General features: G+C 37.6%; 1 protein-coding gene across 1 annotated transcript; it reads right to left on the bottom strand.

Moving 5' to 3' along the window:
- Positions 1-13: 13 nt before the first annotated feature.
- Positions 14-18,418, bottom strand: LOC135466717 (3-phosphoinositide-dependent protein kinase 1-like). Its single transcript, XM_064744371.1, has 15 exons — positions 18,233-18,418; positions 17,095-17,265; positions 16,327-16,369; positions 15,909-16,049; positions 13,534-13,678; positions 12,635-12,735; positions 12,261-12,351; positions 11,432-11,500; positions 11,006-11,102; positions 8,868-9,044; positions 8,411-8,457; positions 8,082-8,196; positions 5,983-6,080; positions 5,050-5,104; positions 14-4,334 (listed from the first exon to the last, which is right to left on the bottom strand). Exons 1-15 carry the CDS (start codon positions 18,233-18,235, stop codon positions 4,224-4,226), a joined length of 1,464 nt encoding a protein of 487 aa, XP_064600441.1. The 5' UTR covers positions 18,236-18,418; the 3' UTR covers positions 14-4,223.
- Between the last annotated feature and the right edge of the window lie 9,572 nt (positions 18,419-27,990).

The following is a 27,990-nucleotide window of genomic DNA, read 5'->3' as shown; positions in this document are numbered from 1 at the left end:
CTGGACAAAAATGAAGCACAAATTTACAAGGTGGATGCACTACTCAATCCTAAAACAAGAGAGAAACATGAACAAAACATAAGGGTATAAAAGATTTGCTTTAATGCCATAATATTGGAACATGTATAATGCTTTAAACAATTTGGTGATACACATCATTTTGCCATTGCATCACTCTGGTCACAACACCTGTGGTATTTATTAAGATTTTATACACATATTTTTAGATACAAACAATGCTGTGACCAATCCACCTTGCACTAATTTTGGAGGCTGGAAAATAGACAAAGTAGACTGAGTGTTTTGTAGGTAAAGTGTAGGTCCTGTACCTCGTTAGCCTTGTAGTAAAAGGGCATATGCCTTATCCGCACAACAGACCAGTTCATACAGCGGACAATTACACATGGTGATAGATATAGCTTCAAAAGCAATATTATGGTTAGGCTCTTTTCTGTACACTGAAAGACACTCACATGTAAAATAGTGTCTCACATATATAAATGACATAAAACCAACTAATAGGTGTCAGTGTTCCAGACTAACATAAAACCTTGAAAACACTTAAAACAACAGAAGCATTAAAAAGACAGAAACTGAGCACTTTCAGCTAACATGGAACCAAACTAAGTCACACAGTTTACATTGTATTTATATGACCAGGATATACTCTTCAATATAAGTTGCTTTTACCACTGTTGGAGGGTGAAAAACAGGACTTCTACCACGTCATTTGAGTTATTTTCTGCTGTCAGTAAAGCACAAGTACACACATATCCAAATAAAATGATTTTCTACCATTAAAACTTATTTTACTTACATACATGTTCAACACAGGGTGGTGGATCAGTTGTCTTTTGTGTTGGTATGAACAACTTCTGAATGCTTAATCAAATGATGATGTACAGAATCAAACGTTGATAAAAACTGTCCATAAAAGTATATGTACACAAAAGGGCTATGAAAGTATGCAAGAGACTGAAGTTCTTGATATAGTGAAGAGGCAAGCCAGGTCTAACATTTCTGTGTGGCAATTTAGCATGATGCGAAATCTTTAAATAAAACCAAAACGAAATTCATAAGAAGTTGTAACAATTGAGAACAAGATTATAATGATCATTACATCACAAATATTTACTGTCTGTGGGTGCGTTGACGTGTATAAAAGTGATCTACCAATCTGATGTGTTCATGCAGACTGAATAGACAAGCTTCACACAGCACTCACACACTTTTGGTTATAGTCAGCCTTATGGAAGTGTTCAAAATTCTGCACCATGGCACAAGAATTTGCGGTGACTACACTTTGATGTCACCTCTGTAAATGTGATTTGTTGAATAAATAACTGAGCATGTACATAGTGTATATATCATGTATTTGGTCAAAATCACAGGATGTGGTATTACAAGGAATTTTCAGTTTCACAGCATGGAAACTTAGAATCTTTATTATGTGGGGCCACTTTCACAAACTATTGTAAGTTAGATTTTTCGTAACGTTTTTTGTAAAAGATACATGTACGGTGTAGGTTATAGTGCTATAAGTCTACTTCATTTACGAGAAAAGTCGCGAAAAATTGGTTTACAAAGTTTTGCAGAAGTGGGTCATGATCTACACACCTATACCGATACCTCTTTTTGTCTGAACATATTTTCATCATTACAAATACCTGAATGGCTGCTGAATTAACATTGTGTTATGTTGCACAAGACGGGTTTCCACCACACTCATGTTCTTAATAGTTTAGTTTCCATCACTTGAATCTGTATTTCGTATGTCAGACATATGGTTTGTTGCTTATAGTATAGTTTCTGTCCCATTTTGAGATGTGATTATTTTGGGCTTTCAATATGGTGTTATTCTTCCAAACAAAATATGAACATTTACAAAAGTTTCAATTTTCAGTGTGAAACTAACATTTTCAAACAAGATATAACTGGAGTATTTAGTAAAATTTTAAAATGACAGATGTGAGGAGCGAAGTATAACACAGATAAAATACCACATTAAACATTAACTAAAACAGCTTGGAAGGAGTTTGCACACAGTCTAACCGTGTATCACATGAAAACATTTCCTTCACAGATTCAGATATATTTTACGACTTACTAGACCTTGGGCTAAGGACATCACCACATGTTTGTGACTGCATACACACTGGAGTCCACATTTCCTAGATTTACATGAACACCTGAAGCCATCAATGTGAGGCTAATGGAGTCCACTTGTCAACATTAATAACTGAATGACAAATAGTTCAAGAACATTTCACCTTTGTCAACACAAACCAATACATTCAATAAAATCATCATTAGTTAAGAAATTTATTATAAACACCTTTTGGTCTGGTATTCACATGAATACACCAGCAATGACCAAGTCACTGGACAGTTCACAGGTTAACACACCTCTTTACTGAGCCATTACCACATAAAGCTTCACCATAGACGGACATCTAAAAACAATGTTTACTACTGTTTGTCTCAGCCTTTAATACTTCCCTCGCCACACACAAATTTGCACCCATTAGGCCAATAAAACACACACATTATGTGTATGTTAGATTTGTACAGTGAAATGAAAACAGTTCTGTAAAAAATGAGGGAAAAAAAAGAAAGCCTCTGTAAAAATTTTTCAGTATATTTAAGCTCCGGTCTGACTGACATGCCTCACCTTGGCACATATCATTATACATATATATACACACAATGGTTATGTTAATAAATGACAACCCAGTCTGGGTATTAAAACATGGATACTTTTTCTCATATTACACAGTAAAATTTCACAATGTTGGAAAACTCAAGCCATCCTCCCATTCAATAAACTCGGCTTAACTTCCTCAGAAAAGTATTTAGCATTTGGCTTCATACTTTTAGATTAGAGTTACGCAAAAAAATATCTTCATTACCGACAGGTTTATTCCATTACAACTCAAACCTCAACACCATCGCCATAATTTTCAGATAACTACATATATTTCTCAGAAATTACTTTTCACAGAGTTTGGCCCTGATTCCTTACATAAATCACAAACATCATCAAAATTTGTATAGGGTAGATCCAAAAGTGATGGATCTACAGTGACTCATTAAAATTAGCTAAATGACAAGGTCTCAATATAACTTTGTCTTTCATTATCCATTTCTTCCTAATATTTACATCTGTTTCTGTTAAATATGTACACAAGCTTCCTAACACCTATCCTGCATCAATGACCAGTTGACCAGGCTTGTCCTGTGACTCGCTGGTACTTAGAGAGATCACACTGCTGTGATTGTCCTACAGTACACTCTCCCCACACACCATATCAAAGTACTACAAGTTTCCAGTTTAAAAGTTGTTCATATTGTGAAAAGTTTTCATTATATAATGACTTCAACTATTCTGATCAAATTTCTACGACTTTCTAGTTCTAGCTTGACTTTACTACACATACTTTTCAGTACAGTACCAAAGAGCCCATATATCATATATACATCGTGTTCATAGGCCTATGAGGGTCCAGTACAGAGTTCATAGCCCCACAAGTTCACCACCACAGTTCACCACCATGTGCGTTCAGTACAGATTTCAAAGTACTGTGACCTTCCAGTACTGAGTTCACAGCCTTATGATGTCCCAGTACAGAGATGAAAGCCCTGTGAATTTCCACAGCAGAGTTCATAACCGTGTTCAACTGCACAATTCACAGCTCTGTGATGTTCCACTGCACAGTTCACAGTGACATTCCAGTAGAGAGTTCAAAGCCCCATGATGTTAAAGTACAGACTTTACAGCCCTGTAAAGTTCTTGTACATAGTTCGCAGCCTTGTGAAGTTCCAGCACAGACTTTACAGCCCTGTAAGGTCCCTGTACAGAGTTCACAGCCCTGTGATGTTCCAGTACAGACTTTACAGCCCTGTAAGGTTCCAGTACAGAGTTCACAGCCCCGTGAGGTTCCAGTACAGACTTTAAAACCCTATAAGGTTCTTATATACGTAGTTCACAGCCTGGTGGGGTTCCAGCACAGACTTTACACCCCTGTAAAGGTTCCAGTAGCCCTGTGATGTCCCTGTAAACACTTTACAGCCCTGTAAGGTTCCTGTACACTGTTCGCAGTCCTGTGAGGTTTCTGTAGAGAGTTCACAGCCCTGTGAAGTTTGAGTACAGACACAGTTCACAGGACCTTCCTGAGATAAAAATTCTTAACACCAGACTCCCAGTGTAGGGGGAAAATGTATCACTAATAATGCTTATCTTTGTCACCATAGTAACGCTGCCAGACATCTTCTATTGCCTTGCACCAATCCTGTGCATGTCCAGTATGATCTTCAAGGTAGTAAGTTCTGTTAGGCTGAAAAATAAGCAGAAGCCAGACAATTAACTAATGTCAACACCTCGCCTATTTTAAAGCTCGATTTAACAACCTCAGTAGCTGAGCGATATTCTGCCCTTATGTTACTGTCAGACAAGTTGTCATTCTCAGCATGGGCTAATGTCAAAGAAAATGATGTGATGGCCAGGAAATCTAAGATGGTCAACAGCACACTGGATTATGCAGAGCGACAAAAAAGCCACCCTTACCGTCCCTTTGCTGATCTCAAGTCACACTGCCTTCATTTTCCAGCCAGACATGGAAAGGTCATGCAGCAACCAAAGGATCGTCATGGGTTTCCCCCATGTCTGCTTGGTTTCCTCCAAGTATAATGCTAGCCACCATCATATAAGTGAAATATTCTTAAGTATTTTGTAAACACCAAAATCAAATTAATTCTGAAATTTTCAAATTAAGCTGTTTAAGATGTGTGAGGCAATACAGACAGATGGAAGGACGGACCCAAAGATATTTTCCATGTCCCCTCAACTTTCGTGGCAGGGAACAAAACAGCGACACAGTGAAAACATCAGGAAATCCTGCTGAATTATGAACAATGCTGTATAGCAGGCTACAGTTACAAAAGTTATTGGACACTAACATTTGTGAGCTTAAATAATCTGAAGCATGACATTTTTTATATTTAATGCACAAAACTTATGTGAGGGAGGGATGATATGAAATACAAACTTACTGTGTGAATGAAGAATATTTTGAAGGTCTTCACTTCTGGATGTAGCTCTTTGGACCTGAAAAAATAACAAGCATATACATATATTTGAAAACGCAAATGTCGGAATAAGGCACACTGACTAATACACTCCATCATATGTTACAACATATTACACTAGCACAGGTGGGCCACACAGGATTTCCAGCAAACATCACTGATGGCCACAAGATGATACTTGTCACCAATGTCAAAAATGTGGTACCAAAGTACCTAAGAGTGATCTTGTGTAACCCAACCACTGTCAGGCAAGCACCTCAACCAAATATGCATGCCCCTCTTCTAGAGACAAGTTACAACTGTATCATAAAATAGGCCCATGGATTAGAATAACTGGGTGCTGTGTTCGGCGGTATATTCCTCAGAGCAAGTCAATACAACTACCAGCTTCTTGTGCTTCAACTCTTTTGGGAAATTTACAAGTACATATTGTACTTTGCATGCTTGGGGTTTAACATTGTCAAATGTGGTTATTGTGAAGGCCGGTAACCATGTTGATATCAATTACTGCTAAAAAATTGGTAACAAAGACAGCATTTCACCCAAAGTCTGGTATGTAGAAATGCCTGTTCTGAAGCACATAAAGGCCTTAAAGCCTTGTTTTTGATGCCAACACTTATGATAAGAAATTAATCGCACTTCACCCAAAAGTAGCCCTATAAAGTGGATAATTCAATCAAAATCAAGCCAAATGCTAACCTATGTGAGCATTTATGTGACCTATAGTATTTTATATTATCTGTTGTAACTACATGTACTTGTATATATCAGGGCATGACATGGAAATCGATCACCTGTTACTGCTAACTCCTCACTGCCACTTGAAATATCATGATTGGTCCATACTACATGTACAGGAAATCCAAGCAAATGATAGCATATATATACAACATTTACCATGGCACCTGTCCCTTTAATACTTTATTGGCTGGATCTACATAGTACAGATGAGGACCTTCAGTCATCAGGAACATCCTCCTTCTGGCAAATAGTCCCTGATGAATACAATGCACAGTGAATTAACCGACTATAATAGCCAGGTATTAAGACAAAATCTTATGAATATCTGGTAAAATCTGAGAGGTCTGCAGAATGAGATTATTATAGAGAAAAACCAAATAGCCTTAATACTGTAATGTAGATAATCTATTTAGTACAAAATTATTTTAATGCACTGTCTCCATTCAATGATTTCTAATGTATTTATCTATTCATTTGATGGGTGTTATATGCCATACTCAAGAATATTCCACTTACACGACCGTGGCCTGCACAATGGTGAGAGGAAACCGGGGAAACCCACAACTATCCGCAGGTTGCTGAAAGACCTTCCCTTGTACGGCCGGAGAGGAAGACAGCATAAGCTGGACTTGAACTCACAGCGGCCGCATTGGTGATTTTTTGGTATGGTAACATTTCATCTCATAGTGAACCATGAAATGGTTTTATTCACTTTTTGATAATTATTCTCATATGGACCAGATATAGGCAATAATTACTAGCTGACCATTTTGTATTCTTATCACTTTGATATCTCTCTCTGACAATGGTCTATCACTACAAACAGCACTAAAACTAAACCATACCTGGATGTCTACACAAAAGAATGAATTTATCAAGCACTCTAATGAGGCAAAAAAGTCATTACATATCCTGTAGCCACAAACTTAGGTTCAAAATATTTTGGAGGGTAAACTGCTACCACTTTTTGTGATTCCAACATCACTCAGTTGATTTATTTATTTACTTATTTATTTATCTGATAGTAAATATCATACTCTAGCACTTTGTATATGTTGCTGACACTTTTATGTGTAGATGAAACCTGAGTGCCTGAAATAAACCAACAACTTATACTGTAAAGTACTTATTATTCACTGGAATTTATTTTCGCGGATTTTCTCCAAAAATATGTTTGTGGGAATAAATTTTTGCATATTTAAGAGAAAACTGAAAAACAAATTTTAAAATCTTCAGATTTTCCAAGATATAATATGGCCGAAATTATTCAAGCACGTCAAGCTTTAATCCTTCTTTATTTCCTGTGGTATCACTAATCCTTGTGATCTGGATCACACAATATAACAATGGGGGATAGATTATCACAATGTAAGAAGGTTATTTTCGCACCTATCATGAGTAGTACTCAAACAGGTGTCACTTCGAATCATCGATGAGTACTTTTAAACACCTGGCAAAGTCTCCTGTCACCTTTTGAGCAGTTCAACTCAAAACACATGAATTCACCCTTATCGGCACCAGTCACTCTTTCTTTATCAAGTAACATGGTAAGTGTTGCATTGTTTTCGGTTTTAATCATCCTCTGTAGCAGGTCAGAAACTGCAAACATTGCCGTAACTGTCAAACGGCCATTGTGGTGTTGTACACTCTTAACAGTTTGTTAGAAGCTCGCTCATTGAACCACAGCAGAGACACAGCCAATGGGATAGCGTGTTTCAGAGCGACATTCATCAGAAGCATGTGCTGGTATCTACTTTTCTTTCACTTTACGGGTACAGTGAAGACTGATCAACTAAAGGGAAATGAACTCCCACTTTGTTTTTTTACCCACCAAGCCTTAGCACCAGAGTTTGTACATATTTAAACCATAATTTCCCTTCTCTGCTGTGAAAAAAATGTAGCTGGCCCATCGAGCTTTCTTAGTGCAACTCCCGTCACCCTGGCAAAAGTTTCCCTTCATTATTACTACTACCTGTAGTATACGATTCAGTATTGAATATTTTTTCCGCTGGAATTATTTTTTTTTGCGGTAAATTATTGACCGTGAAATTCGCGAAAATTAAGTACTTCACAGTAGTCAGTTATTGACGAACTCTCCCATCTGAGACATGGTGGACAGCATGTAGTCATCTACAAACTTCATACAATGAACTATTACCAGTCAGAGAAGTAGACTGATTCCACTCCTAGTGTGGCCTAGACTGAATGATAAGTGTCTTAACCACACGGCCACGGCATGCCCCCCTGGCCCTCACCTTACGCTTGTCCAGCAAACCTTGCTTCAGGATAAGGTTTCCCTCCACAAATCTGTGGTACTCGTTAGACTTGATCTGCTCCTCCAGACGAATCTTCCGTTCATCGTCAGTCAGTCTGCAGAACACAACACACCCATACTGAACACCAGTAACAATATAATCCCACGGAAAATCTCAAATATTTCACATGTCGTACATTTAGACCCATCTTGATATTACAAATTTAGAACCTAACACTTATTCTGACATTTTCTTGTACCACGGGGAAGAGTTTTTATCAGTTAGGGTGTTCTTTTTTATGAAATTATGAACCATTACAGTATACCTACACAGTGTCTGCGATTATCTCACCGATGCGTGCATCATCAAGGCCAGGCTAAAATTATAAAACATATTTGATTATTTCATCTATTTCAAGGTGTAACTTCAAATCATAAGCATTTCACTGTCTTCAGTCTCAAGGGGTGTGGGATCAGAGGGTTGAGAAGAGGATGGACGGGTTTGCTTTCCTCTTGGGAGTTGTCATTTTTATTAGGCAAGTCCTTGAAGCCTTGCTTAATATTTAAAGTCCTGAGTATGTTAAACACAAGGGCACGCATGTATTTTTTTCAGCCTTGTGAAAACAAAACAAAACATTACACACATTCGAAAACTGGCACATACGGAACACATGTACACAACGTAAACATAAGCAATCTTTTTTTCATGTTCACTTCGTTGAGGGTATATGAAATACTTCTATATGGTTACTACTGGAATAAAACTGATATTAACACTGGTACTCACTCTGTTTTTACTCCAGAGCTGTGAGTTCAAGGAGTTAGAAGGCAGGTATGGAGTTAACTCTGGGGGTTTCTGTTCATGAAGTGTATCCCACTGTATTCCCTTGTAGAATTCATGGTTTTTCAATATCTTCATTCCACCTTTTTCTTCACAGCCTAATCTTTCTGATGGTTCTAAAACCTGATATTTAAAAACCAAATCAAAATACTGTGCATTAACGAAGACAATGGAGACATCAAAATCACTCATTAAATGTAAATACATTTATTTATTTATTTGATTGGTGTTTTACGCCGTACTCAAGAATATTTCACTTATACGACGACGGCCAGCATTATGGGGGAAACTCATGACCATCTGCACGTTGCTGGCAGACCTTCCCACATACAGCCAGAGAGGAAGCCAGCAAATGTAAATATAATCTCTACATTAATTAAAGGAGATCCCCAATGACTTAATTTTCACACTAAATGTTCCCTAGACACAATATTTATGCTACATCAGTCTGTAAACTGCATTTTGAAAAAAAAACAACATTATCTTAGATAGTTCTATTTGAAAAACTTTGGACCCTCTGCCTATCTTGTTGACCGTGGAGCCCTGGTTCGGCGATGTCATGCCAGCAAAATCTGCTGAATCCATGCATTAGGCCTACCCGCCATGTGTTTTTTCCAGAATTAGCCATGGTGTGACCTCATATATAATTACCTCTACATGTACACCTCTTAATTAATACCCGGAAAAATCATATAAGCAAGTTCTGTACAGTTTCAATATTTTGAAAGGTACCAAAGTGTAGATCACAGTGAATGGGCGACACGATGACCAATTTTCGCTGACATACTGGCCAATGTAGATGAAGCAAACACGCTCCCGTCTGGTTAGGGTGCCACGAATTGGACATGGTTGTACCCGTGGAGAATTTGGCACGGTTTCATAGTCCACAGTTTTTTTAAAGTCCATAAATTTTTATAGCCAAGTCGAGTGATACCAGGCTGGGACATGAGAATCCACGCTGTCAGGCCTGCAGATTGTGAGTCATAGTGATGAACTTGAAAAGTCTGTCGCTCAACACTCATGAAAGTAACAATCAAGGTAATTTTTTTATGTTTGATTTTAAAAAGTATCACCAGCAAAAATAAATAAGGCTTGAATTATAGTGAATGGAAACAGTGATTGGTAAGACATCCAAACGCCAATTTAAACTTTGTCCCATTACGGGCATCAAGGTACGGCATGTTGTGAGGTGTCACGCACCCGCTGCGTGCAGGGTGAACAGGAGGGCCACACGGTAGCCTCCTGGACATTGTAGGGCAAAGGTTAGCAGCTCCCTACAGTTCGAAACAAGCAAGTAACTAAACAACTTCGCGATTCTGGAAATGAAAATATAAACCTCGTCCTTCGGCCTTTTCTTTTTATATAGGAATGGTGGAATTAGCAAGACTCATACATATACGACTACCATCGATCGAGTCCTCCATAATAAAAGCCCGTTTACGATGAGATATCTGGTCTATATTTTCTCAATATCTGGCATTTTTAGGCCATGTAAGCAAATTTGCAGTGTCCTGGACATGGAGTAAGTATAGCGATTGTCTACTGTTGTCTGTGTTGTACACACAGAGCAGCCTGCATACCTGTCAACGGATGTACCACTGTGGCATCAAAAGGTCAAGGCTGGGTCAATCGAAATGGGGAAGATTTTCTGACATTTGATAATCAAATTCTACCATTTTTCTTCCCTTTTCAATGTGTTAAATGATTGAAATGGATTCAGGGGACATTAAACTATTTATATGCAGTGTGGAAGGCCCAGCATTGGGGTTCTACTTTAAATATTGCACATGTACTACTTAGCTCTACTCTTTTGATTTCTTTACTTCATTTATATGACAGCGGCTAACATTATGGTGGAAGTCATCATGGAAAGGCTGGGAGAAATTAACCTCCCCTTTCCCCCGGGTTGCTGACAGTCCTTTGATCCATACATTTGAGATCATACCTTAATTGCTGACAAGGAAATACAAATTCTGTGAACCACCATGTTTTGGGCCATCAACAGAAATAAAATATAAAGTACAAAGTTATAACAGTAAATGACAACTTCTCCTGTTTTTACATCCATCACACCAAAATCTTACCAATAGTTTTTCCACTAAATCACGAGCTGTATCGCCAAATCCCTCAGGAAACTCATACTCAAGCTTTGTAATCTTCTGGAATATTTGATACTCATGCCTTCAACAAAGACAATACAAGTAAATTCATAATACTAAACTAGTTTAATGCATAGTTCAACAAGACATACCAAAATTAGTCATTAATTTCTTCAGAATGGAAAAATGTTACAGAAAAAAAAAAGATATCTCAAACCAGCCCAGAAATATTGAACAAAAGATCAATACACCCTTTCATGTTACTACACTTGCAACTTCAGGGATTCACAAAAAAAGTATCTTCTTAAACTCAGATACAAGAATGTTAATACAACTTTTTACCAAATATAAAGACAATGCAAACTTTAAAACTTGAAAACATACAGTTAAATAAGAGTAGTATATACTCACCCTCCTCTAAAGGGAGGTAACCCCGATAAAAGTTGGTAAATGATGCACCCCAATGCCCACAAATCAGTACTGTATTTCAAAAAAGGTAGAAAAAAAAAAAAAAAACAAAAAAAAAACAGAATAATTCTTCACACTGATACATCAACACCAAAATTCAAAACTTCATTTAATTAACATATTTACACCAAGCACTTACACCTGGTCTTTATTCTTTATGATCTTGGGAATTTCTCTCCCATGAGGAAAAAAGCAGAACTATTGCTGACATTAAGAGGAAATTACAGTCTCAACAGAGCAATCAAGTGAATGCCAACAAGACCTGGTTTTGGGCTTATGAGGTTGTGGAGAAGAGTTTGTATCAACTTCTGTTATTTAGATAATATTTTCACAGATCAGGTCTATGAAGACATTTCATTGATAGTCTTTCTGACAAAAAAAAAATATCTACAAACAAACTTGATGTCACTTGACCAACAGCCAGTACTCACAAAGTGACATTCAAATGTTGTAATCTTTACAGAACCTTTGAGCATTTCTGAAAAGGGTACGTTTAACAACAATTTCTGGTCTTAGAGACTGATTCTGGCCAAGAGCAACAGATCACAACTGAAAAACAGGTGAAAGAATTTGTCAATGCTATCAAAAAGTACTGAAACTGAAAGAATTAAACACACCGAGAGGAAACATGGTTTTTCTTGATCATGGTTGATCATACTGACTATATGTACATGTCACGTGAGGAGGTTACATTAATGACATCATTCAGGTAGGTTTTGTTTCCCTTAAGACAGGTAACAATGACAAAGTTCATGTAAACACCAGTACTAACCTACAATGAGGATCTTTACTTGTCAGGATTTCAGGTGACACATATTGAGCTGTTCCAACAAATGACTTCTTTCTCCCAGTTTCAGGTTTATCTGGAAACCAGACCACTTATCATAACTGTTTCAAATGGTTTATAATATACATAATCAAAAGCATATTCAAATTACTAGGTTCCAAAAAAAAATTAAGGTGAACATTACAAGTAAGCTTAAATGGAACTGAAAGTGGATAAAATAAACTTTTTTTCCAAATCAATTTTGACCTTGCTGCACACGTCCCATGGTAAACAGCAGAAGCTACACATTTGAAATACGTCATATAATTTGATACCTTTAAAGTTAATTTGTAAATGTACAATGTTAGTTTAACAATAACCTGTATTATCCACGTCTGTCTTGATCATCTTTGCTGATCCAAAGTCTGTTATTTGAATGTGCATTTCATCATTTAAGAGAATGTTTTCTGGTTTCAGATCTCTGAAAAACAAATAATAAAATGTGCTTTCTTTCCAACAATTCCAACAAAAGATCAAATGTAAGAGAATGCTCTCCTCTAAATTGAGAAACGGTAATTGAAGTACACACTTCGTCTTAACACTCTATTTTAATAATACAAATGGAAAAATGCTGTCATTTTTTGAGTCTTAACACTCTATTTTGATAGTACAAATGGAAAAATGCTGCCATTTTTTTGAGTCTTAACACTCTATTTTAATAGTACAAATGGAATATGCTGCCATTTTTTTGAGCGCAGCTCATGGTTAAGGCTCTTGCTATTCAGGGTGTGTAACACATGACATATTCAAACTGAGCATTGTTTGTGCAGTCTAACTTTTTCTGAAGACCACTTGTTAGTCAATGATACAGAGTGCATATATAAATGTCAGATCAATTTGGATGCAATTAAATATCTATTCCTTAATTATTCATAATTTGAAATGAAAGATGGCAAGTTTACTTTTTTATATATGTGATTATATTTTAGTGTCACACTGAGAAATTTTTCGCTTATATCATAGCTGTCAGTTTTAAAAGTTGAGGAAACCATGCGTGCCACAGAGGTGGAAGACAAATGGTTTTCAATGAATGCAATACTATGGAAATGGCCCCATGTGCTCCACTACCTGTTTACTGTGGACAAAGAGCAAGGAAAATTTCCTGTGCATAAGCTAGAATTGAACCGGCAACTCCTGGACCCAATGGTCTGGAGGTGCGCACCTTATCAGTGAGCGACATGTACATCCTGCTTCACATGATGACAGAAAACAGAAGTACCTGTGTATAATACCCAGACTGTGGAGGTACTCTATAGCCACCACCAGCTCTGCAGAGTAAAACCGTGTACAGTTCTCATCAAAGGACGACAACTTGTGCAGGTAATCCAATAACTCTCCCCGTCTGGCATACGTCAGCACAAAGTCTAGACACATGTTAAGAAGTTTTGAACTCAATTTTAACTCAAAATCAAAAACTGATTTTGATGATAAAGTTGGAGATTTTCATAAATCACCTTTGCAAAAAAACTGAAGAGCTACTTAAATAATTTTGTGACATTACTGCCAGTCTTTTATGGACAGATGAATGACACAACAAATTTGGATTCACTTTGTCTGGAGAAGGATAAACATGTAAGTACATTTATAATCTTGTGCCATCTCTTATCATAAACTGATTCACTAATCCCAGGATATATACGTACACGTCTAGTTTACATTCAATTGTTGTTCATTTTTAACCGTTTTTATGAAACTTAAACTACAACTGAAACCCCTTATAAAATACAGCAACCTGCGCTACAAGAACGTGGGATTTATCAACGATCTATCACCATTTCTACAACTCACAACATCCGATGTAATTTTTTTCCAGCATTTTGTTGCTTAGAAAATAAGTTTTATTGTCAACATACAACCAGTGAACTGCATGACTCTACACGAGGTACCATTTTCTTTAGTTTCACGCATTGAAAAGTTAATTTTTCATAATGCTTTGGCTGTTGTTTTCAGAAGACAATTCAGGGGTGCAAATTGAAGTTCTTAAAGAACATCCCCAACATCCTTATTTTCACACTAAATGTTCCCTGGACACAATAATTATGCTAGGTTAGTTCTTAAAAAAATAGTATGTTAATTAATCCTGTTCAAACAGCCCATTAAAGTTGGACTCTCTGCTTATCTTGTTGACCGCTGAGCCCTAGCAGGCTGATGTCACGCCACTAAGACCTGTCAGAATTATGTATTGAAAAGCCCTACAATGCACTGCCAAATCCAAGCATTAAACCTACGCACTGTGTGCTTTTCCATATAAGTAAAACAGTTTAACAATAAATAAGCTATAGGAGTATTAGAAAAGGATGAACAGCTAGCGAGTGATACAGGCCACCATAGATGATGCAAATGTGCTCCCGTCTGACCCAAACTGGACAGCCATAGAATTATGATTGTACCTCTGAAAAATTTTGCACAATTTCGCAGTCCACAAACCATACATTTTCACAACCAAGTCAAGCGATCTGGCTGCCACACAAGGATTCATGCAGTCAGGCGAACAGATCGTGAGTTGAAGTGATGAGGACAGTCCGTCACTCAACATCTGTGAAAGCTAATCTTTCATCTTTTAAAAAAGTATCACCGAAAAGGTGTGAACTGAGTCAGAGCGCTGACCTGTAGCCCTGTGGCCGTTGTAGGGCAAAGACTAGTGGCTCCCTAGAGTTTGTGTCACAGCCTTCCGTTTCAAACAAACAAGTTGCTAAACAACTTCTGCATTCCAGGAATGAAAATCCGGACATATCATCTTTTTCTTTTGGCTATTTTGAGGGTATATTACAAGGCTTGTGCTTCTGCCTTATCTTTTAGAAGGTATGGATGAATTAGCAAATCCCATACGACTATGATCGAGTCCCCCGTAATCAAGAAGTGTTTTCGGTGACATCTGGTCCGTATTTTCTGTTGTCTGTGTTGTACGCATAGAGAAGCCTCAGATGCCTGTACCACTGAGACATCACAACCTCAACGGTGGTTCGATCGTACTGAAGTAGACTTCCCGACCTTTGATCACCATATTCTGCAGTTTTTATTCCGTTTTCTTTCCATTTACACGATCAGAATCGATTCAGAAGACATCAAATCAATTATCTGCAGTTTAAAAGGCCCAGCACTGGGGATCTACTTTAAATTTAAATCCCCTTCATCACACAACTTTACAAAAAGATGCAACTTAACTCGAACTAAAAGCAAAAAATCCTACAGTGCATTGTATATCAGGTGAAAGACAAGGTAACACTGTCCAGGAAAATCATTTTTTTTTTTTCATTTTTTCTGTCTGAATTTCTGCAACCATGTAAAATGCTTTTATGCATTTGTAACTTGTATACATATGCACTTTGAACGTAAAAATCCAGCAGTCTGTCAATGTATATTAACAAACACCAGATGTGATGTTAACGGTCATAATATGGTCGGAAACGACCACCATAGAATCCAATGTGTCAAATGCTTTTTCGCTGGAGAAAATAATGACTAACTGGACAGTGGTTGAAGTTCTTTCTTGTGACTTTCATATATCATGTAAATATTATCTTTCATTCTAAGAATTTAATAACAGAAGTAAGTGAATCAAAATTGGTAACGTCATCTTGTTAGCAAGGATACAAAGTCTGTCTGGATCTTGGAAGGTATAATACATCTGAATGAAGAATGGATGAGCACCAATTTTGTTAAAGACATCTCTTTCTCTCATCACATATTGCTGTTTTCTCTCTCGAATAATATGCCGCTTTTCTAAAACCTTGACTGGAAAAGAAAATAGTTGCTTTTTTAATTGTGTCTCAGTAGATTAAAACTGCATTTAAATTTACTGCAAGTACATTTGCTTTTAAATTAACTCAAGGATTGGTTCATTCAGTTTACTTAGATATCTCAATCTGACCTGAGAAATTTGGGCAACTATTTCAACTTCATTACTGCATTCATTTAGACAGTGGGACATGTGGGGCATTTCAGGTCTTACTTACTAATAAACAAATGAGATTGCAGTTTGGTTGGTGAAAAAAATCCTGGAATCACTTACTAGCAAATTCCTTTCCAGTGCTGAGCTCTTTCGACAAATACACCTGAAGAAAAAGGAAACAAAAATGAGTTTGCATTATCACTTGTAAAATAGACCTACTGCACACCATTTTAACATAAATTTTGAGGCCACTGTTGATTTACAGCCTCTTTTAACAATGTTGTGTAACTAAAACTGTATCCCTTTTTTTAATGACATAAGAGCTTTAAATATCAATACAAGGGAAAGACAAGGTTGAAACTAACTGAACAGGATTTGCCATAAGTTTTATCAATGTAATGTAAATTTGGTGGACTTGTAATACAATGAATAATCCAGAGGAAAATTTGATGTAGACCTGATTTTCACTTGATAATGATCTTCGGACCTGCTTTGATTTTATTTATTTATTTCAATGGTATTTTACGCAGTACTCAAGCATATTTCACTAATACGACAGCAGTCAGCATTATGGTACGAGGAAATCCGGCCGACCATCTGCAGACTGCTGGCAAACTTTTGCACGTACGACCGGAGAGGAAGCCGGCTTGAGCTGGACTTGAACTCGCAGCGACTGCATTGGTGGGATGCACCTGGGTCATTGCACCGCATTGGTGTGCTAACCCCCTCAACATGTTGGCAATGGAGGCCCCGACCTACACTGAAACTGTCATGTATAATTATACATTCCAAAATTGGTATTCATGAGTTGCCTGCTAATCCTCCTATGAGTGTGGTACAATACCAACAACTTGTGGCCACCATGATGTATACACTACAATTGTTTACCGTGGAATATGATCCTTCACCAATAACTTTGCCAAAAATAAAGTCATTGGGTGTCCTTTTGGTTGAGCTTTTCCTCACAAGTTTGTCTGGTTCGCCAGAGACAGCCATGTCTTTGGTAGTAGGAGATGGGGGTGTCTGTATTGAGGGAGAGTTAACTCCCTTTAGCACAGACTGTAGCCAAGAAAAAAATAAAATCAGAGTGAACATTTGTTAATAATGACAAACAGAAGACAGTAGAAAGAAATCTGACAACTTAATAACTGATCTGTCAACACAGATCATGCAGTGGAATCTACAAGAAGATAAAATGCTATTCTAGCATGACTAGTAATATGACATCAAGCCATACTGGTACATATAGGCCAGGTCATGGTTAACTAAGGTAGATGAAAATTTCAGCAAAATATACTCTGAATTTGAGGTTTCTATCGGAGCATACTTCCCAGAGAGAAAAAGTTCTTCTCCAGCTGAAGTATGGAAATCATGCCCGTCACTTTTATTCCAAACGAACTGATCTCAGAAAGGTACTAACATTTAAATAAAAAGCTGGACTTTTGCAGAAATTTTAAATAATATTTGCTTCAGTAAAGAATAAATGAAAAATTCTGTTTGTAGCTGATCTACATTTAAAAGAAACAGTAATTAATATATAATAACATGAATGGACAAACTTCCACAATGACTTTCACAGGAGGCTTCGGGTCTGGCATATGGGCTCAACATAATATGCTCTTATTACAGGCAGTTTTAGATTCACTCTGTACTAAAACCAAAATAAAGGCTTACATTCGATCTGGTGTCTATCTTTGCATTCATGTACATTTATGATCATTTTTGTGTTTCAGGCTTAAAATTCAATTTCAGTGATTTGAAAAGGAAAATGTTGAAGAAATTTTATAAACGAAATTAAACCCTCACGTGATTGTATGTGTGCATTCGTATATAGGATGTAAAGAATCAGGGTCAAATGCCATGGGATCAAGTGATGAAATTAAAAAGAGGTAGGGAATCGAACTGAGCTGAAGCCTACAAATGTAGAGGACGGGAGGGGGGCCTGTCGGCCTAAATATTCCTGAAATATTGTACAGTGCTTACGGTTGAAGCAGCGTGAAAGCATTAGCAGCGTGTAACATCTTACCATGTTCTGCACAACAGCGAGTTTTGTCAAAATACTCCGGAATCCCCTGACAAGTGCATCTTTCTCGTCTATTGCATGTAGATCACACTTGTCTCGTCTGGAGGTCTGGCAGGCGGAAGTGAATCCACGCAGTTGACTAGACGCCACCTATTGACAGATACATGACATACATTTCTTACACCACGATCTCTGTACTGACGCATAAAGCAAGAAGCACAAGGCAAACCTGCTGGTATTTTGCGGTATCATGCTCTTAAAGCGTACCAGACATGATTTACAGCAATAGGTAGATAAATATCCACTCAGAAAACAATAAATATTGTGAAATCCCCAGATGGAAGGTAACCCGAGCCTTCTTCTTCCATCATTCGTTTTCTTTCAGTACATGTATGTATAAAACTAGGATTACACGAAAGATCGCTGAACGTGGAGATTTCAGGAAACTTGCGCCAAATGACGTCAACGCACTGCTAGATGTACATCCGGGGACTTGCCATGGCTGCTCTATTTACAGGCAGTTGCTCGATGTCAAAATCGACTTGATTTCCGCATTCTGTTTCAGGTCTGTATCTGAGGAAGGCTTAGACATGTGGACAGTTTAAAGCCAAAGGTTGCCTATTTATGCACTGATCTATTATTGCTTGAGGGGGCGAAGGCCATATTGTATGTTCTGACCATGTCCCATCGCGTGGCCCTGAGTTAGTGTGGGTTGGGCACTAGGAGTGGGACTCGTAATGAATTCTTGACCGTTAGATTTTTGCTTTCATTTGCATTTTTACGCGCGATATAATTCATACAGACCTATGTATTTCAAAGTTTGGCAACTTCTCGCACGTAGGTATAGAAGTGTTTCAGCTCTGATTTTATATTGTTAAGAAAAGACGAGCAACACGTACTAAACACTAAAAGTTTAGGACGAGGTCACATGACCTGATTGCTTCCACTTTCCCGTTTTTCCACGATGGCTCCAACACTGTGTCATGTATGCATGTAGGTCTGACAGTTAAGTTTTACATTTACAGTTTTACAGTTAAGTTGTCTTTGTTCAGTAGGGTTTGAAAATGTAACATGTACATGTATCTTACAAGAAAAGCAGACAACTTATTATCCCATTGCAACATGGTCATGTTCATGCAGATACACGACATGTATGATTTAATGCTTCCTTAATTTGAAACCTGATTAATCTTTGACACCAAAGGTTCAAATGCCATACCCCCCACCCAGGCCCCCATCACGTGAAGGAACTTTGATTCTGTGTGGCTGATATATACTTTATGTGTATACTTGGATAATGCCATTAGTTTTGGGAAAAATATGAAACTCAGGTGACTGGATACATGTCAACAGCATATGAATTTTAAGTATTTTCTGTCATTTGATAAAAGTACTCTTATTAAAGTACATGTAAGACAATCTGAGGCTTATAAATAAATAGCTACCCTACACTGCCAGTCATCTGGTATGCTGATATGTTATGTATATTATTTTGTGTAAGGGTTTATATTTTCATAATATATAACTTCATAACATTTTGTATAAATTTGTTTTTTTTGTTCTGTAAAACACCAATGAAACAAATAAGTAAATAAACTTTTTTGAGAATTATAGATGTCCCTTGGCAGTATTAAATGTCTGAATGTTTAGGCACTTTTCATCACCTTTTCTTAATATCAAGTTCAATTTCAAAAGTGAGCTGGAGTTTCATATGGTAAATCCCCAGCCAACTTTATTTTTTTACTTTGTCTGTGTCTGTATAAATTTAACACCTAAAAATATTCTTTGATAAGATTTGGATGGTAAATGAACAAGAGCTTTTTGGATTATGTACACAACAGCAACTATGCATCTTGATAGTGCAATCTTTGCTCTTGATTAGTCTTCAGTTGTTGTTTTTAGAGAAATTTATAACTCTTGTTACAGTACCTTATGCATTTTGAATATTTGAAACAGATTCAACTAGTTGTGTCATGACAATGTGATGATGTCAACTAAATGGAGGTCACTCCAGTGTTGTAACATCACAACTCATGACTATGCATGGATTTTGAAGAACAAAACAAGAATTTCTATTAATGTACAGTGTTTCGTGCAGTTGTGTTTCTTATTTTCTGTGATTTAATCATCATAGCAGTTTGATCAAATGCCTTTGTGATTGTCAATCAAAACATGTCGTCGTCCATTCAGGAAACATACATATAGTAGCTGTTTAATAAAACCAATTTGATGCTGACGCTTTCCTGTGAAAGGTGTCAGAGGGAGTACCTTGTTAATATTATAACTTTCATAGATTTTTCCTGTTAGCTGATGATTTGGATAAAGGCTGGAGAGGAATTCTACATGCAGACACAACAAACTGTACATTTTACATATTAATTGGGAAAATGTTACTTAGTAAACAGGATTTTTAAGAAATGTTAGAATGTGCACTTTAACCTAGATTGATAATTGAAACTTACCTTGCTTTTCTTAACATGATTGGTGAGTGAGTTGTATGTGTACACGTGCTTGTGAAATAGTGATACTTTTAAGACAATTTTAATTTATTAATTTTTTTTTCACTGTAAGAATCAACATACACTTTGCTATGCACAGCAGTGCACAAAGTATATGGAGTGTATATATATATATATATTGTGTCTCAACATATTTATCTTACATGTATTTATATTTACAATTTTTTGTTTGTTTTTTTTGTTCATTTTTTCAAGGTTTGACAGATTTGGGTAATCAGTTGATTTTGGACATTGGTTTTTGTGTGAGTATAATTTTGTTTTAATTTCTGTTGACATGGATTTGCTGCACCTCTTTTATGTTGTTCATTTTTTGTGACATATTTTTTATCCAAGTGGAGGTGTGAATTACAAAATTGGTGCCATGTGGACACCCGGTTTTCAGCATTCTTAACATGTGAGATATAGAAGAGAATGAAATCTGGACGCCCTGCTATATCTAAATGGCCTCACAAAGGGATGTATGGATACCCTCTTTCACATTTCTGGTTACCCCCCTGGGTAACAGTTGCGTTGTTGTTTTTGAAATGCAAGTTTCATTTTTTCTCTGTGTGGAACTTACTATGTATAATACTAAATATCTGCACCTGTTGTTACACGTTCCCGGAAGGGGAGACAACAAACCATGGAAAAACTCTTTAGCATAATAGCCTCCCCTTAACTTGTCGTCAGCACAAAATTATTATTATGACATGTTAGGATGCACAACATAATGCTGTATTAAGATGTAGAGCATATCAAATAAAATAGGAACATGGTGTTCTTTTGTAGAATGTGGGTCACTGTCTGTAACATTATCCTCATTAACATTCTCTCTATTTCGACTCCAAGATAGTTTGATATTTACATTTTGTCGACAGTCAAAACATATTCATACATATCATTTCTGTATAAAATTTGGAAATTGTTTTGTTGCTTTTTTGGGGAAAATATGGTTACAATTTGGAAGTATGCATAGCTGTTGTTTTATGATATTTAGCAGTCACAGTGCTATCTTTTGAACATGTATAAATATGACATACTATATATTGCATCTTTCGTGATGGAAAGACATGTTTACACAAACTTTTCACGTCAGTGACATGCAGATCCTCTCTATGCATTATTGAAAACCTGAACAGTGTGAGAAGAGCAAGAGTAATTAGAAATTTGTTCGTAACAGACAGTATCACTTGATGCTTTGTGGGAAATAGGGTAAGTGTATGTTATGAAAATTGTAAAGGTCATTGATGTTTCATTTTACATCAGAATAATAGAACATCAGAACAGAACATCAGAATAATAGAATACCCATGGCCTGTCATTAAAAACTTTTAATGAATAACTTTGAATGCAGTTTTCACCTGGACTAGGCAACTTTTTGATTTCAAAAATCAAAATATTAGGCTGTGAAAAAATGGTTTTCTGTTTCTCACCCTGTATGGTGGTGGTGGTCTTTCACACAATCACTTGGGGTGGTACTAGGTGTCTCCCATTGAGGAAACATGAGGATGGTTAACACCAATCACTAGGAGCGTTTTACACGTTTCAGCAGGTCTTCTTCAGATGTAACCAAACATATAGAATAAGGGTCTTCAGTGTAATTAGGGCAAATATTACATAGATTGCCATATCGGAATCTGTGAACCAAGAGCCGTTAGGACGTGACGTTTTGAATGGCTGTATGTTTGACATGATCTGGTGCCGTAATTTACTATATGTCTGCCTCCAGTGGGGGAGAGATCCAGCCAGAGTTAGCACCATGACAAGCATCATCTTTGTCAAGGGCCCTTTTGCCCACCTCATAGGGATATGTGCATCAGCTAGCATGGTATAATGGCATTGCCCCATGAACATAACACAGCTCCACAAAAGCCTTGAAGCAGTAGTACAACCGGATCTAGGACATGGTCCAAAGAGAGTCAGGTTGATTTATCAAATATTTATATTTGGAGGCAGCTGAGTTGGAGTTGTTGTTTTGATGATATTGAACTCTGAAGGTGATGTTTAAGTTTCATTTTGTCTTAGGACAATATTAGCTCCACAAGTGAGGCCAACAGCAGATTTAACAGTGTACTATCGTACTGAGCTGCTAAGTCAGCTTCACACACTCCTGCAATGATCCGAGATGCAATGCGCTACCTTAACAGGAGCCTTAAATCCTGACCTTGTAGATTTATGCATTGATGAACAGATAAATCACGTCTGCATACAGCTGTAGCTTCACTTTTATATTCTGATCAGCGGCTCGGTAGAGTTAATCCTTGATGTTTTGAAGAAACGTCTTTGCTTCGGGATACTTCCGCCAAGTTTGGACTAAATTTCACGCAATAATCAATTTTATGTCATGTGACATCATGAAACCCCAGTTTTTGCATGATGTGGTTTTTACTGGGCTTCCCTGACCATTGGCCAAGGGTCACACACAGTACCAGAGAAGCGTCAGATGAGCCAGATGTCGAGTGTAAACTGTGTTAATTGCGGCTGTCATTTTGTCACCGCAAGGTGATATTTGGAAAGAGGTTGTTTGCAATGACTCAATAAATCAAAAGAACTAAGGGATATTCTAAGTAATTTATTTGATAGCCTTTGCAGTTGTGGTGACATGAATATGCATCCGTGTGACACCCAAGCTACATGTATTTATAGCTGACAGCGGGAATCCCCAGGTCACATGATGGCGAGTACGGCAGCGAAAAATGGTGACCAACCCCATCGAAGCTGAGGCAACTTGTGCGCTGAAATAGTTTAATTTTGTCATACATATTGGAGTAGGGACCACGCGTGTTGGCTTTACGTCTTGTGTCAGAAACCAGTTTATGCAGATTAGGACAAAATAACATTGTTAAAACTTAATGTTCTGCTGCCGATAGTCATCTGTTGAACATCTTGTGTGATACTAGTATGGCGCTGTCTGCTAAGCACGTGAGTGCATCATTAGATCAGTTGAGCCACATTCGTGTGGCTAAGGACAATATTAGCTTGCAATCTACGTGAAGCTTCACTCAGCCTGCAGAGATTTGAACATGACCTGGATGTACTGCAAAAATAAAGTTTCGAAAGTAAGACATATCCGGAAGGGACATATGCTGCGGCCCCTGGCTTGCCCCATTGATAGCCAGGACATACTAGGCTACTTGAAGAGGTGTTCAAGACACTTTCCCTGTTTAGCGTGCTGCTGTTGTTAGCATACCCTTATCAGGATCGACACTGAACAGTTTTGGCATCTTTTACACTAAGAAAGTTTTAAGATGACCAGATACATGGTAAGTCCTTCCTGGTCACAAATGAGCTTGTGTCTTGATTTACTGCCGGGTTTCAGGAGAATTGTGTTCTGTCCGTCTCCTACAGTAGGTGAAATTGTAGATGTTTTTGGCAGATAAATTCCTTCAGTAACCATTGCCATCAGAGCAAAAGTGAAATAAAAAAGTATTTCACATTTTATTAATCATAAACAGCTTTGCTTAAGAAGATGTCTTTAAGGATATCATTTCAGCATGAGAAAAAGTGCCTGAGAAACAGAAAATGAATTTTACTTGACCTTATCCTTGTTCAAAGCTGTTTCCTCAACATATTTTCAAATAAGCATGTTGTAATAATAGAATCACTCAGACAATTTTGTGGACTAGAAAAAGTTATCCATACACTAAAGGGTCTTCAACCATCCATCTTATGACTCATGCCACCTAGAAAACACAACATTTCCCTTTACAGGTTGCTGTTATCCCCGCCATGCCTACATCTTCACAGACACACATGTACAGTGTTATCCTCACCATGTCTACATCTTCACAGATGCGTGTACAGTGTTATCCTCACCATGTCTACATCTTCACAGACAGGCATGTACAGTGTTATCCTCACCTTGTCTACATCTTCACAGACACATGTACAGCGTTATCCTCACCATGTCGACATCTTCACAGACACGCATGTACAGTGTTATCCTCACCATGTCTACATCTTCACAGACACCCATGTACGGTGTTGTCCTCACCATGTCTACATCTTCACAGACACACATGTACAGTATTGTCCTCACCATGTCTACATCTTCACAAACACACATGTACAGTGTTTTCTTCACCATGTCTACATCTTCACAGACACACATGTACAGTGTTATCCTTACTATGTCTACATCTTCACAGACACACATGTACTACAGTGTTGTCCTCACCATGTCTACATCTTCACAGACACACATGTACAGTGTTATCCTCACCATGTCTACATCGTCACAGACACCCATGTACGGTGTTGTCCTCACCATGTCTACATCTTCACAGACACACATGTACGGTGTTGTCCTCACCATGTCTACATCTTCACAGACACACATGTACAGTGTTATCTTTACCATGTCTACATCTTCACAGACACACATGTACATTGTTATCCTTACTATGTCTACATCTTCACAGACACACATGTACTACAGTGTTGTCCTCACCATGTCTACATCTTCACAGACACGCATGTACAGTGTTATCCTCACCATGTCTACATCTTCACAGACACACATGTACAGTGTTATCCTCACCATGTCTACGTCTTCACAGACACCCTTGTACAGTGTTATCCTCACCATGTCTACATCTTCACAGACACCCATGTACGATGTTGTCCTCACCATGTCTACATCTTCACAGACACACATGTACAGTATTGTCCTCACCATGTCTACATCTTCACAGACACACATGTACAATGTTTTCTTCACCATGTCTACATCTTCACAGACACACATGTACAGTGTTATCCTTACTATGTCTACATCTTCACTCGTCGTCATATGACTGAAAAATTGTTGAGTACGATGTTAAACCCTAAGCACTCACTCACTCTACATCTTCACAGACACACATGTACTACAGTTTTGTCCTCACCATGTCTACATCTTCACAGACACACATGTACAGTGTTATCCTCACCATGTCTACATCGTCACAGACACCCATGTACGGTGTTGTCCTCACCATGTCTACATCTTCACAGACACACATGTACGGTGTTGTCCTCACCATGTCTACATCTTCACAGACACACATGTACAGTGTTATCTTTACCATGTCTACATCTTCACAGACACACATGTACATTGTTATCCTTACTATGTCTACATCTTCACAGACACATATGTACAGTGTTGTCCTCACCATGTCTACATCTTCACAGACACGCATGTACAGTTTTATCCTCACCATGTCTACATCTTCACAGACACACGTGTACAGTGTTATCCTCACCATGTCTACATCTTCACAGACACGCATGTACAGTGTTATCCTGTCCTTGTATAAATCTGTGCAAATAATGTATTGGTGCACATGTACTGTTTTGTCCCTGCTGGTTGGGTATAAATGATTTATTTGGTCAGATTTAGCTAGAAATATTAAATAAGACTAAAGGTAAAACATGTTCATGTATCTATTGCCTCCTTGTCCATACAGATCTCTTAAACATTTGGTATTGGGAAGTTAGTAGGGAAGTATTGTCTTGTCTAAAGGTAGAAGTTTTTGAGTTTGCGTACTAATACTAGCATGCTTTGCCTGGTAATGCAGCAAATGAACAATGCTGTTGTCATTATTTGTGATGTGCACAAGTGTTTCAAAGCCCAAAGACCCAGCTGGCCTTGGTACTGTGTTGTGGTTGCTATTGGTTGGCAATTAGCATGTCACTGAGGGTATATATAGCTGTGTGAGTGATGAGCCTCAGGAGTGAGGCAGACATGCCCTGCAGTTCAAGTTTTCTTCCCAATAACGACAGTTCATCTCTGGGTCAACATGTACTGTTCATGTATATGTACCTGCTGATTTATACGGAAGATAATCACATGTTTAGCCTCAAAGTGCCTATCATGTATGTTATCTCAGCTTGTTCTCTGACACAGTTGATGCTCATGAAGAATCAGTGTCACTGGCCCCCTACTTGCTCTCTTGGGTGCTCCTGTAAACTTGTCAGTTTCTTGCTCCGACAACCAATGACCTGGTCTCTTATCATTCTTCATGTTATTTTTTGTCAGCTATAAATGTTTCTGATATTTACTTCTCTATTAAATAATTTACATTAATTATCTTTCCATTTTCTGTTCATGTCATGGCAACATTTCATGCTACATGTGAAAGTGTTCATTTGAGATTTTAAGTTTTAGTTTTTGAGTTATAAATTATTTTCTCTTTTATCATGCATTTTGGTATTAATATTTTTAGGTGGTGTTGGTGGGATGGTACATGTACATTGTGAGTCTTGTTTATGGTCTTTCTCTGTAACTACAACATCATGAAAAGGATAAGTGAATGTTCCTAGCTTTATGCTCTCTTTGGGTGAATAAAGGTAGTCGTCAGATTTATTTATTTAGTTAGTTAGTTCATTCTTGTTTAATGCTATACTCAGGAATTTTCCATTTATACGATGACAGTCAGTTTATATAGTATTAGGATACGAGAGTGCTCAAGCATGTCCGGGAAGGCCTTTGGCCTTTAGCAAATTACTGATGAACTCTCCTGCACGTGATGTGTACATATATACTTGAGTTGCCCTCAACAAATGTTGGGATGCAGCAATTGCCTCATAAGCGACGAGGGTATTTGTCACCAAGGCCTCCAAAAAGCAGTGAATCTTCCCAGACTTGTAAACTCATTGAGCTGCTTCACTTGTCTGCAGATGTAGTCAGCTTGTTGACAATTTGTTCCAGATACATGTAAAACAAGGCAGTGAACAGTTAGCCATTGAGGAGGATTTCCTTGTCATAAATGTAATGTTTAAAGGGTAGGTTATTTGAAGAAAGAAAAAAAAAGGTCACATTGTTATTTGTACATGCAGGTTTTTTGAAATGTGCTTTAGTGCTAGTGTTGTAACAAGGCCACAAACTTTTATACCTCCTATGTAACGATGTGGTATTTTTATGTGAATACAGTTTCAGCGACAAGGGGTCTGACATGCTGTTTGTATTTGTCATTATATGGTGACATGATTGGCTAATTATCATCACATCACACACTTTTGTGCTCTGACAGAGTTGTTCATCAGGATAACAGAGTATCCCACCAGATCTGCACGTACAGATAGACTCTACATTAGCAGTTTACATATACATGTTCACTATGGCTCAGGCTGTTACATATATGTGTACCTTACTGATATTAACGAGACAGTTATATATACATGTAACTTTATGGTCTCGTTTCATATATAGGGTATGAACAAGGGTATAATGTGTAAGTGGGTGTGATTTATTTCAAAATTAACTCATTCAGTTGGCAA

Source organism: Liolophura sinensis, chromosome 1, assembly GCF_032854445.1.
Source record: "Liolophura sinensis isolate JHLJ2023 chromosome 1, CUHK_Ljap_v2, whole genome shotgun sequence".
Classification (NCBI taxonomy): Eukaryota; Metazoa; Mollusca; class Polyplacophora; order Chitonida; family Chitonidae; genus Liolophura; species Liolophura sinensis.
This window is presented reverse-complemented; position numbering and strand designations above follow the sequence as displayed.